General features: G+C 34.1%; 1 protein-coding gene across 1 annotated transcript in view; it reads right to left on the bottom strand.

Annotated features, from left to right (window-relative positions):
* Window positions 1–13991, bottom strand: part of LOC115446089 (gamma-aminobutyric acid receptor subunit beta) — a 48488-nt gene extending 34497 nt beyond the window's left edge. The window contains exon 1 of the mRNA XM_030172647.2: window positions 13903–13991. Within this exon, the coding sequence (XP_030028507.1) occupies window positions 13903–13991 (89 nt within the window). The remainder of the gene's footprint in view (window positions 1–13902) is intronic.
* Window positions 13992–22247: the final 8256 nt, after the last annotated feature.

The following is a 22247-nucleotide window of genomic DNA, read 5'->3' as shown; positions in this document are numbered from 1 at the left end:
GGTATGACATCTTGTCTTACGGACATTTCAAATAAGGCGACAATTTACCTTTTAATAATTTTTGTTACACAAATTTGGCCCAAATGTCCGCTCTATAACTATACGACTTAATATCTTTGTAGAAAGGCGTCTTGGCCACAACCTCTAGCATACAAGACCTAAATAGTTAATTTGTGTAACCCAGCTGTGAAACCTCATGGGGAGTGTTGCGTATCAAATCGAAGTTCCATTCGCCCTCCCCAACACCCAAACGTGAGCAACAACTTATTACTTATTTACTTAGTTATAACATATATAACATATTATTACTTAAAAAATATAATTAATAGATAAGATTGTGAACTAACACGAGAAACACTTGGTATAATCGTTAGCAAATAAAAAATAGTTGGTTTTAACAAACAGGTTAAAACTAACTATTCCTACATGCTAAATCCCTTATACAATTAAAAACTAATGACACAAAAATAGCGTTACCTAAATCAACCAACTTCCATTGCTAATATATTAGTCCTCATATACCTTTCCGATTGACTAATATTCTCTAAAATCGTAATTGGCAACTTATCGCTTCAGTGCACTCCTTACCACCTGCATCGGTCTGATATATCTCACGCTCGTTTTAGCCCCACTTGTAACCTCGAGCAAGCGTGTCTATATTTAGCTTAGAACTTGTGACTGGGGACATCGACCGACGCGGTTGATACAATTTAAACTATTGAATTGATATTTTTATTTCTTAGCTATTGTTAGCGACTGTACGGAACTATGCCGGAATAAAATGTATTAAAACCAGAGGTAAACGTCCGCAAAAGTAATTTATTTTATTATAAAAATACAGTTGAAACCGTGTCATTTTTCAGCTGTGTTAACGTAATGGATGAACAAATGCGAATAATGTATGAAGATGTTTTATTTAAGAATAACTAGCCAAGAAAAGCTTATTTTGCAGTACAAATAACGCTTCAATTTTATTTAATAAATTTGTAAAATAAAAGCTTTTCTCTTTATTACGGTAATTCCAAGAATTCTAATAATATATTTTTCAGTATGTTAAGGTGGAATTTTTTACATAATTTATATATCTTTGTATGCTATTTTACATATTTTGCGATAATTGTTAATTACATTGATACGTTATAGCGAATTATCCATTATTATAGACTTATGCCAAGTTTATTAAGATGTTTTGATGTTTGTAGAAAGAAAAGCACATACGACTGAATGGAAGATTTTTTTTCATGTTAATACAAAATAATCATATTTAACATATCACTTAGTCAGCACTGAAAAATACCATTAAGATTTGTCTATGATGCTATGATCTGATAGATAGACTAAGCAGGTCGACCTATGTCACAGGGTTACTTTTTGAGTTAGACAAGTGCTTATTGCGACATTTAGTCTGAAAAAGTTATTTTACGCGGGCAGATTGTAGCAAAATTCAAACTACATAATATAAAAAAATAAATGTGGGTATGTATGTTCCCTATGTACTCTAAAACGGCTGGAGCGATTTTAATGAATCAGATATCTTCAGGCTACCCCGCGGGTTTTTTGGCAATTTTGTGCCATCATCATGCTTCCCTGATACCTTAAAATGCGTTATCGGGTTAAAATATTGTCGCATGCACTCGAATTATTATTATTTTTATTGCTTTGAATGACGAGACGAGCTTGCACTTCGCGTGATGGTAAGCGAGACGACCGCCCATAAACAGTAGAAACACACTCCAACACCTTAATTTTCAAAGTAATGTTGATGTTAACTCTTATTATGTACAGTAGTTACACTGGCTATAATGTCTTTCAAACCGGAACACAACAGCGACTACACACCGCTGCTTGGCGACAGAGATAGACATTGCGGTGGTACCTACCCATGCGGACTCTTACATATGAGAGACCTACCACTAGCAGAACTTCAAATTCTTTCCCATTATTTAAAGAAATATTATAACGGAATTAGCTCCTAGGCCACAAATGCACACTTGACCTCTTTATACTAAGATTTTGAAACCTTCATACGATTTATTTAGATTAAAGTGATATTTCCCCGTCATTTATGCTAAACGCCTTGAACTCGTCTAACGCCGCTACAGACCTTGACGACGAGTGATCTCATAGGTACATAACAATGCCTAGCTTTTAATGACTTCTTTGAATGGCAACTTAAATAAACAATGTTTCAGCTCAAAGTGAGAATTTAATATTTAAATATTTGATTGTGTTTTATTTTGACTATAGTTATTAGTTAGGTATTTTCGAATAAATGTTTCTAACAAATATACTTTCGTATCAATCGAAAATAAAAAAGTGCAATACGGTATCCATTTTTATTAAAAATTAAACGATTCTGTATTGAACTTTGTGGAATAAGTAATTAAAACATAATTACGCAAATTTTTTACCACAAGGAATGCCGTAATTATTAACATTAATTAATTTATTAAAAGACTTTACCGTAATCTATTATATATATATTTTTTTATGTATAGAGCATAGACTCTGTGCTATTTTATAAAACCGAAGAGTTTGTTTGAACGCGCTAATTTCTACTAGTTCGAATTGAAGAATTCTTTTAGTGTTGGATAGCTCATTTATCAAGGAAAGCTATAGGTTATATAGCATCACGTTGTGACAGATAGGATCGGAGCATCAACGAAAAATATTGCAAAAACGGGAAAAATGTTTTCGTTTTGCGAGCTTCTCTTGCGTGCGCTGCCTAAACGGGTAAAGTTACGTAACAATCATGTTTGGCGAAATTGTTCCTCTAAAAAAGTTTTAAAAAAAATATTACCGCGATAAACTCAAAAACTATCAAACCGATTTTTTTTACAAATAAGAATCTAAATTACTCCTGAGTACCAGTGTCATAGTATAGGTACTAATATGCGTAAATTCGGTGTGAAAATCGTTCTAATGATAATGAGATTCTACATTAACTCTAGATAAAGGGAAGCCGGCAGGAATCGGGTTATATGGACCCTTCGCCACTGCGTGATTCATCATCATCATCAACCCTATATTATATACTGTCCCACTGTTGGGCACGGGCCTCCTCTACTACTGAAAGGGATTAGGCCTTAGTCCACCCCGCTGGCCTAGTGCGGATTAGTAGACTTCATACACGCTCGAAATTTTTATAGAGAACTTCTCAGGATGTATGCAGGTTTCCTCACGATGTTTTCCTTCACCGTTAAAGCAAGCAAGTTGTTTAGAAAAGTCCGAGGTGTTTGCCCTTGGGATCTGAACCTGCGGACATTCGTCTCGGTAGTCCGTGCCACTACCAACTAGTCTATCGCCGCTTTATGTTTACTGCTGAGTAATATAGGCTTTTATGCCGGGAAAATATTAGTCCCGGAAACAATATCACGCGGGCGGAGCCGCAGGTAAAGGCTAGTAAAATAGTGTTGCTTACCTTGCTTACATAATGCAATAATTATAATTAAACCCTTTTAAACAATGCTCATTAAAATAGACGAGAAACAAAAGTATTACGAACGGGATTAATTATATCCGGTGTGTTTGATTAACCGTTCACATGTTTAGTCTAAAATAATTGCCAAAATAAAGTCCAAAGTGAAGTATACATTTAATAATTCTCTTTGGAGGCAATTTCTGATTATCAAAAGAGTCAAGTTGTAACCATCAGTGCATGTGTTAAATTTATCTGTAAAGATAAATTAAAATTTAGAAATAATACTAAATAACTGTTAAAATAAACAATCATCAACTTAGCTCACAATAAACCTTATTATACAATAACCATTAACTAGATAGTATATTTTTCTATAAATTTGAAAGCCGATAGCCACACACGACACACTGGCATTAACATAATGCCCATACATTTTATCTAAGTTCAAAACATTCAACATTGACAGAATCGATATCGTTTTCCGGTACAGCGGACCCGTTCACTGCGATGGCAACGTTACAGATATCGTGGTAGGAAGTGGCCGAGCTTTAGCCGCAGCGGTCGATATCAACGCAGATGACGTTTTGGCGCTATTATTACTTAAACCGCTAAAATATTATTAAATTATAGTTATTTAATATTCGATTTATGTTGTACATTGCTTTGGTGACTGAGGGTTATACGATAATAGTCTTTGCTCGCAGCTTCGCCCGCGTGAAGATTAGAGTCCCCTTAAATAAGTATCCGATTTAAATATATTTATGGCTCACTATTTTGATCATAGTTGCCAGTCCCGGATCTATGGGGGAGCAAGCCGGGGCCCATGCCCCTGGCGGCTAAAGAGGGTTGCAATGGTTTTGGTTTATAGATAACATCGTAAACCAATTAGGTTTACATTTATGCTATAAGAGTTGACATAGTCGCTGATAAAGTATGTTAGTAATATAATGACAATGAAAACGACAATTGATTATTATTGCAGAAGACGCATTAGAAGAAAAAAAATAGTTACTAGGGATTACACAGCGTCTCCTTAATCCTAAATCTCCTAATAGTTTGCGCCTTTCCTAGCCGCAAACTGAAGCAATGGCGATGCACTGCGCTTGTCACTCTTTCGATATTATCTCACTGCGCCCCGTAGCTGCACTGGCAAATTGATTTCACTCATAAATTGCCGGATAGTTTCTCTATTTAGTAGGGCATATTTTTATTATAGCGCATTTATTTTATATGTATCATTCAATATTCCAACCAAAATTAGCTATATAGGTACTATTGAACATACAGGTTTACTCTAAATAGTATTTAAAGGCCAATTAACTTAGTATTTCGCCTCTTCATAACAGGAACTAGATTGAAAAACGAAATTTAAACTAAATCCTATTACACGTACATTTTATGTCCATGAGTTAGCTGAGAACGTAAAAGAATTTACGTGCGAAGTATTCGCGTTACCTCGAAAATATTAATCGCCTACAATTACTGCTCAAGGTACGCAGGTTTCACAACCGTACGACTCCAATTTATGATCCATTCTCGATAGTCAATTAATGGATTAAGTTCATTGTAATATTTTAAAAGCTATGCTCTCTAAAATGCACTGTGTAGGTAGTCACTATATAAATAGATGGGAGATAAAAAGTATATTAAAACTATTTATAGACCATTATCTTCAATAATAAGTCTAAATCCACTTACCGCCTCCGCCATTGTACTTATTTGGATTAATACAATAGGTTCGGAATAACATTGTTTTTAATTTATTTTTTGATAAAGAAACTATGAGGGTAGAACTTTGTTTTCTTACTAAAAATCTCAAACGTATAGTACCTAATTATATATATATATATATATATTATTAATTTATATATATATATATATATATATATATATATATATATATATATATATATATATATATAAATTAATACGGCAATACGACCGCCCATAAATAGTAGAAACACCATTCAACATCTTGAATTACAAAGTATTGTTTGGTATTCCACTGCGCTCGCCATCCTGAGGCGTGAGATATTAAGTCTCATTATGTCCAGTAGTTACACTGGCTACAATATCCTTCAAACCGGAACACAACAGTGATTCCACACTGCCACTTGGCGGTAGAAATAGATATTGCGGTGGTACCTATCACCAGTATAATTCACTAGAATTCGTTTTTCATAAATACAAATAATGTCAATATTCTGTGAAATAGAAACTAAAATAAGATAAGCACCTCTCAACTTTCTATGCTATTTTTGCTATTCAGTACAAACAGTTCCCAAGATACATCAATTGTTATACCAAGCGATATAATAGCGAGATTGAACGGATAGAAATTCATAGAATTTGTAATAACGTTATTTGAGAGACTAACTCACAGCTATATATACTGCAACTAGGCAAGCATAGGCTACAACAATAGGTTGCACGGATCGTGTTTTACGTATAAAAATCCTGGAAGTGCACAAAAGGATATATTCATTCGGTTTCCATTCCTGTATTGCATGTGACTTGTGTTACAAAGGAAATATAAAACCTAAAATCCATTGCGTAAAAATTTTATATGTATCGGAAATTCCACAGTCCGTTTTTAGGTTTCTATTTATTTTACATATTGTTTCGCTCTACAATAGCTATACAATAATAATTTTAAAAGTCTACGTACGAAACTAATAGGACCAGTTTGATAACATATAATTAATATATTTTGTGACAGGCATTGAAAAAACTGCCAGGAATTAGATTATAAAATAAAAAATACTCTAAATAGTACAGCGTCGTAAAACAAATATTATGTTTTATTGACGGTTAAAATTGTCTACAATACAATACGCGAATTATAACGTTTTACTCAAAGTGATCCTCAACTCGTTCACTTAATGGCACTCGTGAAAGCAAAAGCGAAAGCGATCTGCGATGTTATAAGATGGTAAAAAAACATTACCTTCCTGCATTTGTGTAAAAAGAGACCGTCTTAATCACAAGAGGGTAAAAGCGAATAGCTCTCGATCGAGGTGCCCTCGGCGAGCACCCTAGAGCCTCAAGCAGCCTTCCCGACTTTCATCTACCTCTTAAGAACCGTTCGCTCAATTTCCTTAATATCGTTTTAAAGCATTAAAACAGTACTACGCTAGAGATAAACAACTTAATTATTGTTGAGAGCTTGTGTGTAACAAGAATATTATAAACTAATCTGTATTCGCAGAAAAACAGGTTAGGGTACTTTGTAAGAAACCACCGAATTAAGTTTTTATTTGATTTGTATTACAGTCAGTACTTATCTGTTATTATGTTCCGGTGTTATGAACTAATTTTGTTTAAAAGGATAACAATGTTACCATCATCAGATTATACAGAGATCCCTGTACCAGAATACAAGTAAAAATATGAAGCATAGTATATTCGACCAACATTTAATAATATTTGCATGCTTTAATCCTATTATTGTTGGATTAAAATTTTTCGAGTCATTGGCGTTCGAAACTACCGATCAGAATTCACATAGTTCTGCATATCAACGGTCACTAGTTTTGTATTGAAATTAAGTTATCACATTGAATATTAAGATTATTAAGACGTCACACAGGTCTTGCTGGTGGTAGGTCTCTCAGTAATGCGTCCGCATGAGTAGGCACCACCGCAATGTCTATTTCTACCGCCAAAAAGCGATGTGTAGTTATTATTGTGCTCCGGTTTGAAGAACATTATAACCAGAGTAACTACTGGACATAATGAAACTTAGAATCTCATATTCAAGGATGGCGAGCGCAATGGAGTACCAAACAATACTTTGTAAATCTAGGTGTTGGATGGTGTTTCTACTGTTTATAGGTGTTCTATCGCTTGCCATCAGGCGCTCGTATAGTTCATTTCGTCATTCAAAGGAATAAAAAAAGCCCAGGCGTTGTCAGCTTCTTGCACTACACTACAAAGAGTTAACAGAAGCTTCAACAGCTCCAGCGACTTTTAGTTTCATTCAATGTTAGGCGGCAACAAGTTATTGGAGTGTGCACGGCGCCTAACATGGAGAAAGACCTTGAGCAACTAATCAAGAAAGTGCATTGTAGCGCATAAACGATGGGCCCGGTGTTGAACTTATCTTTTATAAATTCAGTTCTCAAGCTCCGCCAATCTGGCATTTTAAATTCTTGATCTCCGGACGTGTCTTCGATGGATCGGGATTTCATCCCAACGGGAGACTATCTTATTATGCTAATCGGATTTTAGAGTTGAACATACTTGGTCCATTTTAGATAAATCGGTAGGAATTAAAGCTTATCTATTACATTCAGGTTAATTTACAAACGTATCGATAACGCATATTGATTGAGAACCGGGTTTACATAAGAAGCAAAACAGTACGTTTTACATCAAGTTAAAATATTTTGATACTATTAGCACACCTAAATATATTGAATAACATGTGATAAGCGTACTAACTATTGATATCCGAAGTCGCGACAGTAGCTGTTTTCTAAAAGTACTGGGCATCGTCGAAGAAGTTAAGTTTGCAGTATAATAGGATATTTATGAAAAACATAAACACAAGCAACGAACAAGTTTGAGCTACCCGCCTGTGCGTCGGCAATGAACATTTCAAGTTGTTCAGTCACCTCACTATTGACAAATAGCTGCGCCGAGTTCTATCGAACTTATGAATTTATGAACGGTAAATGCACGATTTTATTGTTTTCGGTGGTATATCACTCGCTGCTAAATGTTAGTATTAATCCAACGTTTTGTATAGTATTCGCCGGTTGTCAAAGTTCTATAACAGTTATTTAAATTTCGAAATCTACGTCGAATAACTACTATATTTATTTATATTATTTTTACTGGTAGGTCTCTCATATGTGGGAGTCCGTCTGTGTAGGTACCATCGCAATGTCTATTACTGCCGCCAAGCTGCAGTTTGTAGTCACTGCTGTATTCCGGTTTGAAGGATATTATAGCCAGCGTAACTACTGAACATAATAAGACTTAACACCTCATGTCTCAGGATGGCGAGCGCAGTAGAATACCAAACAATGCTTTGTAATTCAAGCTGTTGGATGGTGTTTCTATTGTTTATGGGCGGTCGTATCGCTTACCCATAGAAGAACGGCAAGCTCGTCTCGTCATTGAAAGCAATAAAAAAATAATAATATATATTATACAAAGATTGATTGGTTGACAAAGATGTAAATGCTAATTTACTGTTTTGTATTTATCTTCTCATACGAGATTTTTTCCATCCAAGAAATGAGAACTGCGTTTCAGACTAACACGGAATGCATGCAATAAGATAAACTGGCATAATTATTCACGTTCCCTACATCATTGTTCAATTATATATTTGGCACTGGGGCTACTATAAGCTATTACTGATAGCAGCTCCAGTGCAGTTTTTCCACGCCATGATAAAATAGACCTAATGCTATTGTAATACAGGGGAGGACAGAAGAGGAGTACTCTTTCAAAATAAAAAGTATAAATAATGTATAAATATCTTAACGGAAAGGAATTAAATAGACATACCTTACGTAGCTGCAAAATTCCTTAATTTAATAATAACTATAATAGTACTTCTTTCTCAATTTACTAAGGAATGAAAAATTATTTAAATAAATGTTAACAGACAGAGAAATATATAATGACTAACGTCTGAAAACTTTTTGCATAACAAGTTATTTTATAAAACATCAGTGATTTCAATATTTATAAAAGCACTAGTTACACTAATATTAAGTTTTATTTAAGTGTAATGTTAAATATAATTTTAATTCATCAGCAGCAAATGTACCAAAGCTGTATAAACGATAATAATCAACAAATGCTATTTTTATCATCATTACTGCACATAGCACGCATACGATCGAAATACTTAAATTAAAATTGGCAGATTCATTTGCCCAACAGAGGGACAGTGAAGCTGATTAAACGAATTTACCGCATTTAGCAGTTTAATTGCTTTTACCTTTTGTGAAAGCGGGGAATAATGATAACAATATAATTGATATCAGATATTCAGCTTTTCCAGTGTGACCGGTATTTTGTTTACAAAATGCAATTGGAATTCGAAAATGTAAATCAAATTTTAAAATATTTCAGAAAAAAAGCGAATTGTTAAAAAGGATGTGATTATTTTATTCACCGGTATGTTTCAATTGGACCGCGTGTAGTTAATAAATATCTACTTACTTTTGCTTTGTAGGTCTAATACAAATATGATAATTTGTATAACCTAAATTCTAATTCAATGTTTATGTTTCGTTAAATCATAATCTCATTTAATTTCTGCCATAAGTGCATCCACATCCTTAGCCTGTATATCTAACTTTAAAGTAAATGTACGTACCAAACCGAAAGCTCGTTCAAAGCTTCACTGTTTAGTGTTTACTGTTAACATACAATGGACTCAGGTTGCTAAGTTAGAACCTTATTCAACGCTAATAATACACACGCTTGAAGCGTTGACCCTAACCTATAAATGCCATAGTGGTAGACTGGCAATGCAAACACGCCGTGCTCGCAATGAACCAGTGAACTCTAACTCTCCTTTTCATATTCACGTGACTGTCAAGGTTCACTTTACACGAGTTTCCACTGATTACACTAACGTAGGCGTGTGCACGTACGGCAAATAACTATGAAGGTTATGCATTTGGTATTTTCAAGGACAGAGCGCAATCGGAAAATGTCGCTTTAATTTGTATGCTTGTAATCAATATGGATGAATAGCTACGCATTCAATCCATATACAAAGTAAAATAGGCGGAAGAACTGTACGAGATTATTTTTACGGACTCATTCAAGTGTTTATATCTTAATTATTATATATCCTTGGAGACATACAAAGAAAGATAACTGTAGAAAATTATAATTCTTAATTTTATTTATGACCTATCTAACTGTTATAAATAATTTTAAATTTATGTGCATTCATGCTTTTTTCAAATCAAAAATTGTCTTGAAGTACTATATTGACTTCGGATTTATGTGATTGTCAATCGTATAAAAGCGGCAAAACAACCTCAACGAAATTAGACATTCTTCCTAATTGATGGGATGTATGTAAACTATAATGAGAATTAAATATGGGCATTGGTATATCTACCAAAATTACAAGAAACCTGTGTCCATCGATAACCCATTAATAAATTAAAGGGCTTGATATATCAAAATATTTTCAATAACAGATTCTTTTCAAAGTGTAATCGTTTTTAAGCGGATTAACACGTGCGTTTGTGATTGTATTAGATATTTTGTATTCGATATATTCTACAAGACATCTATGAAATTTGGAATTTTATCAAAAATGGTGATGAATGGTCAAATTTTGGATACGGACAGGTGATGACCTGCCAATGATGATTGGCCATCGCCCTGATAGGTAGCAACAGCAATGATTGGTCACATTGCTTTTAAGAGTCAGTGTGTAAATTTCTAGTGTTAAACGAAGTATAGTAACAGAAAGTATCAAAAAAAATATTTTATTACTTTGGAGTGAAGATTTATAATATGATATTACTCTATCAAGTAATTGCTTCACGCTTCATATCAAATATGCCAATATAATATTTAGTGCCAATATAATAGTTACTGCATGTTAGATTTTTGGGTTGTTTAGATAATATTGTTAAAAATATTATACTTAGAGCACATGTCTTCTAATTAAGAAGGTGCGGGCATCAAACTAAAATTACTATTTTTGTTTTTACTTAGTTAGGAAGGACACAATAATATTTCCTGCCTCTGTGGCGTAATTATAGGACTGCAGCGCTGGAGTCTCTGGTTTGATCCTTGGGTTGGGCAAAATATTAGGATTTTCGATTCTGTATCAGCCTGGAGTCTGAAATTCGTGCACGCTATGGCCAGAATGTAGATGCACCAGTCATGGCGAAAAAATAGATGCACCAGTTGAGCCTCTGACTAACCCTTCGAAGATAAAAGACCTGAGTGTGCGTGTATGGGCACTGGATATTTTTTAGGTTTACTACTAATTTACGAAATTTTCTACGATATATCTCAATCAATTATCTAAGTCTTCTTGGAACTAATTTCTTTAAATCCGTATATAATTTTGTACAAGATTATACATCGTTCAAACAAATTTGAGTAGAATTTATATATTTTTATTTGTAATAAGGTACACCTACAGTACTATATACTACATCATTCAATACAAAAAATCAATAAGGTACAGCAGTGGCGAAGGGTGAAATTGTTCAAAAGGAAACCCGATGCAAAAAAAATTGCTTTAGTTAACATATCGCGACGAAATTAACAGAAAACAAAAACTAAGACAAACGTACATTAACCTAAAAGGGAAGCCGGTAGGAATCGGGTTTTATGGACGCTTCGCAACTGAGGTACAGCATCTGATATGTTTGCTACTAATAGCTTTAATAGAATTAATTAAAAGAGTTTAATCTAATAACATCGTTTTGGTAGTTAACATCTATTGCACGTGTACTGTATAAATAACATCAATAATATAGATATATTATTATATGGTAGGTGCTATTCAATATTCTTCCAATATTAATTATATTTTTAGCAATGTAAAATTCCATTTTTTTTTTATTATTGTTTACTCCAATAAATTGTTTTGACTGCATTATAATACGTAAATGACCATGAATAATTTTAATTTAGGTTATCGAAAGATGTCGATAATTATTAAGTTGACACACAATACCATAACATTATTGTAAATTATTGAATTAAATCGTTATAAGTGCAATCATTTTCAGCCCTGTTCGAGTATATTAAACACTGACGTCTAAACTTAATGGAAGTTTCGTACACAAGTAAACATCCATAATTGGTCGTATCTGCACCTTTGAATATAATGGACAATAAAAGCGAAATAATAAGATGCCAATTAAGCAACAAAAAAATTGCTAAGTCGTAAAGATAATATTTATACTTTATGTGATAGAAATCTGATGTATCATTATGCCGTGCCGTGGTTTGGGACCCACTGACTCTTCCAAGGAATCCTAATACTTAAAACAATAGGTATTTAAAGTATATGCAGATTTTTGTGTATTTGTATATTATAAACGACACAAAATTGAACATTTAAGTATGATTGATTTTAGTACTAAGACTTGTCATATTGCCTATTAGCGTCCTTGAAAAATCACAATGAGATTAACGCAATTGGAATAGCGAAACATTGCTAGTTCTTAAATGATCTTATTCCAAGAGTGAATTATTTAAATGAGTAATAGGATTATAGGTTTGGTTAAGGAATATTTTAAACACATCGGACTGTAACACTATTTTGAAGAAGACGTGCATACAACATCAACACAAATAGAAAATATAATACTTAATTTAATCCTAACTCAGTATTAAAATTAGTATAACAGTATTAAAAAAATTCGTGAATCCAGAGAAGTAGCGGATGCGGCCCATCCCGGTTAGCTGTGACGTCAATAACCAAAAGCCTAAAATGCCGACGGATCAAGATCGAGGAACATTAAATTTCTAATTTTTTTGCTATCTTCATTTTACTTGTAAATACAATTATAATTATACCTACATACATTTTTAAGCTGTAGCTACATAAATCTATATAAATTTATTTGTAAAGTTATCAATGAATATATATTGTTTAGTTAAAACAATTTGATTCACCACTCAATATATTATACCAAATTCAAGATGGTTATAAAAATACGCATAATTATTAATTAGAAGCCTAAAGGAAGAGGTATGACTTCCTAGTGTCCTGTAGTACAAGCCCAATGCACTGTTAATAACAGTGGAATGGGCTAATAACAATTTACTATTATTTCTCGGAATTTAATATCTTCGTAAATAATTAACGCATCTGGAGTACAATGTTTTCTCAAAAGTAAAAGGTCATGTCAGTCTGTCCCTTTTTAGGCGTATGTGATCCTTGTCTAAGGTTTCCATTGCCCTCGATTTGGCTTTCTCGTAAAAATGACAATTATTAATTCAAGTATTCACGTAATGTAAATGTTTAGAATTAAAAAAAACAACACTAATTCTACTAGCACGCTGAGTAGATAAATTAGGGCCTTGATAAAAATGGTTTCCGATGGGCCTAATGGCGGTCCCAATTTCTTCAATATTTTTTTTATGACTTCCGATGTTACTTCTTTGAATTTCTACAATTATTGTTTTTAATTTAAGTACAACGCAATGTTTCACAGAAAACCGTAGAACAAATTTGCGAAATCATTGGCCATTGCTAATTTCCCCCTAGGTCCAAATAAAAATATTGTATTCTTAAGAAGCCATTAATTTTACTTAGTAGTCTGTATGTTTAATATTAGCAACGAGGCCGTGTTATAAACAAATCAGACGCGCGTCAAGCAATGTGAACTCTCGGCTTTGAGAGATTTACACGCACGCTATGGCTTCGTCGATGCGTGAGGGGCGCGCACGGAGCCGACAAGCATCACGCAAGGTGATTCCTATTTTTTTTTTTTTTTTTTTTTTGTCCGACATAATATACTTACGCGGCGTAGTCGGCATGCGGCAACCAGGCAATCGCGAGCGCCAGCACGAGAGCGACGGTATGCACGCCGCGCGGACGGCTCGTATGCATGTTTCGCGCGTCCGCGTGCGCCTGGCGGACGCTGCTGCCAGCGGCCGCGTATAAGGCTGCCGGCGGACTGGCGTGCTCGGTGTTCACATCCCCTACGGTAGCTTTAGGCCCGCGCCTGCGTCCAGACGCCTATCGACCGCAGCCCGGCCGCCTCCTTCTGCTAGCAACGACGACTTCAGATCCTCACTGGGAGCCTTATTGAACGACAAATACTCTAAACTCTCCATCTCATCTCTACAACGCCAACCCATCACCCCACAACACAGGCCTTTAAACACCACCAAATCAATAAAAAAAAATACACGTAAATAAAGCTGGCTCTCGGTCATAGTATATTGCTACGTCCCTCAGACCATCTAGAAATTACGCGGCTTGTAATAATTACTGCCACGGAGAAAAAAAAAATGGTCACTTTTAATGAAACTTGTACATAAAATGTGTAACACAAAATCATACAAACCGCATCCTTAATAATATGTATATTGTCCAATCAACGTCCACTAAAGTGTTCCCAAAGGTACCAACCTATGTTCTACTAGAAAACATACAACAAACCAGAAATATAAAAAAGAAACGCATTACACCATGTGAAACAATCTAAATCAACAAAGGATTATCGATATAAAAGCCGAGCATTCGCGCAATATGATATCCGCAAACGAATAAAAAAGAACCTGAATAATTTATTATAAAATAACCACTACGTCAAACATTAACACTAACAAATGAAATAAGAATAAAATAGAATGAAAACGCAAAACGCAATAAATAAAAGATAAACTTGAGGGCCAATGGTTAATAATAGAATAGAAACCAATACGAGAAGTTTGTATGACGCAATGCTGGTTGTTTACCCTGAGCTCGGTGGTAGCCGTAGCGTGAATTCATTCAAAAGTGCAGGTAATTTAGCGAGCTCATTGTGTTTGATTGTTAGTATTGTGCCAAGGAACATTCATCCGAGGCGGAGACGGGCGCGCTGCGCCTCGACGCCACCCGCCAAATAATTTTATGCAAATATACTCGACGCTTCGCTAAGAATCTATCTCTCGTTTATATTGGATGAATTTCCAGCAATGTTTGTAAAACTCCGATAGCCAATACCGCAATCTGGCTTAGACACAGTTCGCTAGAGGCATCGATAAAATTAATATTTTGATTGCATACCGCCATGCAACTAAGGTTTCCGATCCGTGTCGTTACAAACTTACGATTTCACGTTTCAATAGTTTGTCGGCGCCGAGTCAAAATAAATCACATATACTGCCAAAATATACAACAATCTGACCAAACAGTTATTTGAGACAAAAGAAAAATAATTAAACGAAATATTTAAACAGACTAAAATTGGCTAGATAAAGAAATAATAATCAGTATTTGTAATTCCCTGAATCACGGGGAACGATAATATTTTAAACTACTAATCCCCAAAATTTGTCAAATCTCCAAGCCACAACGTAAATGTTAAAATGAAATGCATAAGTAATAACCTTCGCCTATAAAAACCCACAACGTAAGAAAAAACGTGGTACGTTGCTGACTTTAAAGGTAGACATATAGTCACTGAGAAAACAGGAATGTTAGTTAGACCTCCGACATTACTTCTCACCATACAAAACGCCAAACTCAATCTACCAATCTGTGCCAGTTAACTGTGAGATCATGGTTACCACCGGTCGAGCCGAGCTACTTTTGTTATAAACAAAACAATCTACCACTTAGTGTATTACACAACGTTTCCACTAAAAAGTTGAAATAGAACATTATTACGTGCATAAGTTGTGATTTTTAAAACAAGCTTCGCCTTCAAGTAGCCTCTTTATGAACTGCAATAATTTCTCAAACATTTTCGAATGGCGCATTTTATGTGAAGCAGTAAATGGAACATATGTGCCAGAAACTAAAGGCGCGGTGCGGGAGGCAAGTATCACCAGGCGGCCAGGTCAACTATCAATTTCAGTCACACGTGGTGCACACTGCAAACGTACGAGATTTTAACTACGAAATGACGACGGTTTAGCAATTACTTAAGCAGTGAAGTTTTACAACACATGCGGTTTCATCAGAGTTCACGAATCCCACCGACAACGTTAATCACTCCAAGTGCCATTCACGTGAAACCTATAGTCCGACAGTATCCAGGTAAATTACCTTTACAGCAACATCACTGACATTGACATTGCGTAGTGACGAGCGTCAGCAGCCATGACCTTCAATTCACAGCCACAAATCAATATGTACTCGTACGTAAGTAAACATCGCGAACACGCGCTACACAAAAACAAAATTGGACAGATTAATTACAACATATCTATTCAATATTCCTACCAATTATGGCTCCAATTACTTATATTACATCCATCGTGCTTCATACAGACGGAATGCGCTCCATTCATCAGTTCAAGGTTACCTAGTACAATAACCGGCTTATAGAAGCCGTCTTAGACGATCCACTATCAAAGTTCTAACAGCCCCGCTGTTCTGTGAATAACTCAAGTAAGTGGCTTCTCTGATATAGTAAGACAGCGCGTATAATAGTGGTCCTCTCAGTAAATCTATCAATTCAGCATATTACTTGAATTCAATTTTCGATGCATTCTGCCTCACGTGATAGAAAAAAAGAATAATTTAAAATAAATAAATAAATAAAATTGCACGTAGATTAAAATAGTCATAACAAAAAAAAAAGGTTTTCGGGCCTAAGCCGTCACATTCAACGAAATACTTTTTGTGTTATAACTACTTTTCAATCAAAGCGATGTCCGAAGTGTTTATTGCTTGCCATAGAATATTTCTCATAACAAACTTCACAGAATCAGAGTTATGAAGTATTTATTGAAGTGCCAGCTAGGCAATTGTTTCACGTTAAGGTTTTATATTCGACGATGGTAGTCTATTGAATCTTTAGCAGAAACTAAGCACTTATAAGATCTCTTAACCCAACCATAAAAATATTAACCGCATGAATTCACGCTGCAGCAATATGTCAACAAATGGGACAGTTAGCTTAAAGTATTCTGCACAGCACCGAGGATTCTATAATTTTGCCGCTAAATGAGGGCGCTCTCTATGCCAATTCTGAAACCACAAACCAGTTAAACCACGGGTGAGGTACACGTTATAAAACTAAATTTTGTTGGATATTCGTCAGGAATTACACAAAGGTACTCATGTTATAATCGGGTATAGAATGTGTAAACTTAAACGCAAAACAAAAAATATGTTTGTACGTAAGTATGTACGTACGTAAGTATGTATGATCTATAGATCTGGTGTCAACTAATCTTAAAATCCTCGTCAAGTTTTATAGTTCGTGCAAAATTATTTTAAGCACGTAGTACCACATTCTGCTCCAAATTGTTAATTTAATGTTAAGTGCCGTGTCAGGACATTATGTACCGAACTGTTTACCGAACGCTTGTATTGCGTCAATCAGCGTGTCGGATAGTCAATTTAAATTTTCAAATGAAGTATTTGAAAATATATTTAATGAAATGAATAATATTAACAGAAATTTTATGAATAATGTGTTTAAAAATGCGGAATAATTGGTTGGAATTGGTATTCCAGTTAAATCATGGGCTGGATTTAATAGGTTTTTTTTTGCTTTAAATATCGAGACAAGTTTGCCGTTCGCCTGTTAGTAAGTGATACGACCGCCCATAAATAGTACACCATCCAGCACATTAAATTACAAATTATTGTTTGGTGTTCTACTGCGCTCGCCATCCTCAGACATGAGATATTAAGTAGAACCAGAACACATGAGAATTTAAGTAGTCACACATTAAGTGAAAAATATTAAATGAATCAACAGTGACTACACACTACTGCATGACGGCAGAAAGAGACATTGCGATGGTACCTGCCCAAGCGGATTCCCACATACGAGAAACCTACCAAGTTTCCTGTTAAGTGTAACAAAATATTTTATTTTATTTCTTCAAGGGGCTAGTAAATATTGTAATACAAAAGTAATGCGGCACGTTGTCTATCACATGCGGGCTGCGGGTAGATTAAAGGGCTCTTAGTAATTTCCTATATGAATTACATTATAGTATAGCCGGATACTTATTAAATAATTGAAATGTTCATAACGCTTTTCTTTAAAGTTACTATTGATATTATATTTTTATGGTAACGCAAGGAAATTCTTGTCTCGTTAGTATTTCACTTCCAATCAAAGAGTAGTCAGCGGATTACATTCCGAACAACGGAAATGCGATTAATAAACTTCATTTTTATTAAAGCAAAGAACAATTTGTTTGCAGATAATACTCTCGTTTCAATTGTTATGAAACCGCTGTAGCCATGTGCATTTGTCTGATTAAATTTTATAGAATTCTGTCCATTCTCTTACATCGGATGAACATTAAATAATAAAATATTTATGCCGTAAATTTTCAGAATGGATGCTTTAATAATTTTAATAAAAATCGGTTTCACTCATGTAAATTAACCTCATCCATTCATTTATACTATTATAAATATTAAGGCATTTCTTGGAAAATAATGATAACATTAGTATTATACCCATCAATTATGACGTTCACAGTTTATCAGGTGTTCACATCTCTCTATTGACCAATGTCAAATACTTAAAATAGTGACTTATTTTTTTCTATAATCATTACTCATTATTTGCTAAATGTAGGTCGACTAACTTCAGAAATAATTTCTTAATGTTGTGTTTTATATTTTACATATATAATCAATTGTAGTGTGGTTTCATAGGTTATTTATGTAAGGATTTACAACTTCATTCCGATACAATTTCAATTATCCCACGTCATGTTACGAGCACCAACAGAGCCCATTCTACATAATGCAGTGATTTATCGATCAGTTGCTGAGTTTGCAGGTAACCAAACCAATTTATTGAGACATAGTAAGGATAAACATGTAATATTAATAATTATTTTAATAGCATTATGACAGTGTCTGACCGGCCCTGTGCAGGAAATGCGAAATGTTTCTCAAATGTATGATAATCATAATTATTCTTGAGGATATGTACATTAATTCACATAAATTATAATATGGATTATATACACTTTTGGTACAGTTTTTACAAAATATTACAGGTTCCTCTAACGTAGGTTATAAAAAACCAATTATTTTACATGTTCAGACGCGAGTTTTTAAATTCAACTACTGTTTAGTCCAACTTACACTGCCGCATGTGCTGATCGCCAATCTATTTACCTCGTTTCTGGTTCCTGGAATCGCAGAAATTATCCGAACGTTTCTCGGATACTTTATTAAAGTATAATATTTGTAATGACGTTTATTGATATATAAATATTTTTATATCTTTTATAACCAATTCATATAAAAATATTTGATACGGTTTAAATAAAGACTGTTCCAAGGGATTGCGATGTTAATAGTTAAGTTTGCCGTTTCATTGGAATATTTCGTGAACTGAAAAAGTAATTCCAAGAACTTCCAATGTTTTTAATTGCATAATTTATTAAATGTATTATTTTTTGTATTGGTTATGATGAAAAATTATCAGATATTCAATTTACATTAATCTCAATTGACAGAGACCTTTCATTGATTTACGCAATCCGCGAACTTATACCAGCTGCATCCAACGACTCTACGACCTACATAGCTGCCCATCGCTTATGTTATTCATTGCCGGACAAATTTTCATTCTCGCAGCGTTAAAATTATTCCAAGAGTTTTCACGTACAAAATGCACTTTCATTTTTTTACATTAGAATTTAGTTATATTAAATAGTAATGAAATATAAGAGATTTTTTTTTAAGAGTATATTACGGTGTAGTTGGAAATAACCTGTATTTACACATTAACTTCATCTTGCAACTTCGCCCGAGTGACAGTCACGGATTCCTTCCATTCACTAAGTACCCATGTATTTTCGTATAAAATTCATTAGTTAATGCTCTACTTTCTTCTCTTCATCTGCATCACTTACCTTATGAATCTTCATTACTTCATAGCCTTATGTTAATAGGGCCGTAAGTGGGATATCTTAGTCTTTTTGCGTTCTTCGTGCTAGCCCGTGTTAGTTTTTCCTAAGTTTAGTCATGATTTCTATATTTTATTATTTTCCTTCTCATCATCGCATCTCATCAACCTACAACTGTCCACTGCCTGCCGTGGTTGTTAAGCCAACAACGGTAACATTAACCGTTTACGCAGCGCACGAAATGGAAGCTGTCAAGAAGAATATTTTTTTCTTGGTATTGCAACATTTTTCATTGATGCTCCGCTCCTATTGGTCATCGAATGATGTTATGAAGCCTATATTGTTATATAGCTTTTCCCGATAAATGAGCCTTCTAACACAATTTATTTTAAATTCGAACCAGTAATTCCTGATGTAAGCATGCTCAAATAAACAAGCTCATCAGCTTAATATAAGAGTATAGATTAATTCTATTTACTAGTTTACAATTATAAATGACAATATAAAAGGTTGATATTTTTTTTCATTTAAGTAATATTTAAGGATAGTTGTCTAATGTCTTATCAATTTACTTTTCTTTGCTAACCTTCTTTTCTCATCGATATATATGTATGTACTAGGTATGTATTAGATTTGGCGTTCCAAACACTCACTGTATTCAACTGCAGTGTACTTATATTATATTGAAGCGCTTTATGTTTAAAAAGTTTGGTTAAACGACGATTGATGTTCTAGCGTTGCAGGGAAGTTTAGTCCTAACTCCAGATTTTGAACAAACGTTATGGCTGACGTTAGGTCTATGGACGTTCGTGTCTATCGGTAAAATATACAGTCAATGCCATTTTCATTTTGTTTAAGGTTCTCGTATTTCTCTTGAACAGCTGGTGTAAGTAATTACCCGGAACATGATGTTAAGTGGTTAAACGACCCATTCGTTCTCTTATCTCCAGCTAAAAATACCTTAACAATTAACCTACGATGTTGAAAGAATAAATAAAATAGCAAGGAGTAACAACACGTATAAATTAATGCTATAGTTGAAGCTGTAGAAAAAGAACGACAAATAGTTAAGGTTATAGCTTAAGGTCCATTTTTCATACATTTTGTTTCACCTTTAATCTGGGTAACTAAACAAGTATTGACAAGTAAAGAATTTAAATTTCGTCGTATTAAATTTTAAAGGCCCAAATTTCTATGAATATTAATTATTTTTACGTTTTTCTTTCAACTGCGAGAACTAATCACTAACTAGACGTGAATTTAAATTCTTTACTTGTCAATACTTGTTTAGTTACCCAGATTAAAGGTGAAACAAAATGTATGAAAAATTGACCTTAAGCTATAACCTCAAGTCGAATTTTAAAAACATACGAAAATCGAGAACGTGAATCTGTTCTAATATCATAAATGCGAAAATTTGGATGTTTGTTACTCGATCACGACAGAACTGAATGAAACTTGGTACATAGAGAGATTACTGCTTGGAATATCATGAAGACTATTTTTATCCCGAAAATCTTTTTCACCTGGGCGGAGCCGCGAGTAAAACCTAATTCTCTCATGGCTAATATTTTAAAAGTGAAATATTATTTATTTGAAAAAAACAGGAAAATTTTCAATTTATTACATATTTTCACGAGCAAAAAAGCAAAGCTATTTATTTTACTGAATACTACGAATTATTTAATTACTGTGTTTGTAACGTATTTTTTAAACACTATTTTATCTGCGGTAGCGGAAAAATACGCTTCCCGTTGTCCGCACAACATGTAGGTACTATTCTTTGAGACTCGGATTTTATTAATTCATCTGTCTGTATAAATAATATTATTAGAAAACGTATAGGTACTTCCGATAATATAAATAAAATAATTTTGCTCTGGTGCATTTATTTAAATTCTTTGTCAACAAAGTATTTAATGCCATCTACTACATGCAATTGCTAACTCATTTAACAATCCCCAGTTGATAAAACTTAATTCAGAACAAAAAGTACTTTAACTAGATTCCGGTAAATTCATCTGAACAAAACTTGATCTGTTCCTAACAATAAATTAATCTCGTAACTACTGGACATAATAAGACTTAAGATGTTAAGTCTTATTATGTCCAGGAGGAGATGTCATGTCTTAGGATGGCGAGCGCAGTAGAATAAGAAACAATACTTTCTAATTCATGATGTCGGATGGTGTTTCCACTGTTTATGGGCGGTCGTATCGCTTACCATCAGGCGAACGGCAAGCTCGTCTTGTCAAACAGAGCAATAAAAAATAAAACAAATACGTAATCTTGGAGTGTATTAAAAATAATACTAATG

This window comes from Manduca sexta, chromosome 27, assembly GCF_014839805.1.
Source record: "Manduca sexta isolate Smith_Timp_Sample1 chromosome 27, JHU_Msex_v1.0, whole genome shotgun sequence".
NCBI classification, from domain to species: Eukaryota; Metazoa; Arthropoda; class Insecta; order Lepidoptera; family Sphingidae; genus Manduca; species Manduca sexta.
Note: the sequence above shows the minus strand (reverse complement) of the source record. Positions and strands in the feature narration are given on the sequence as shown.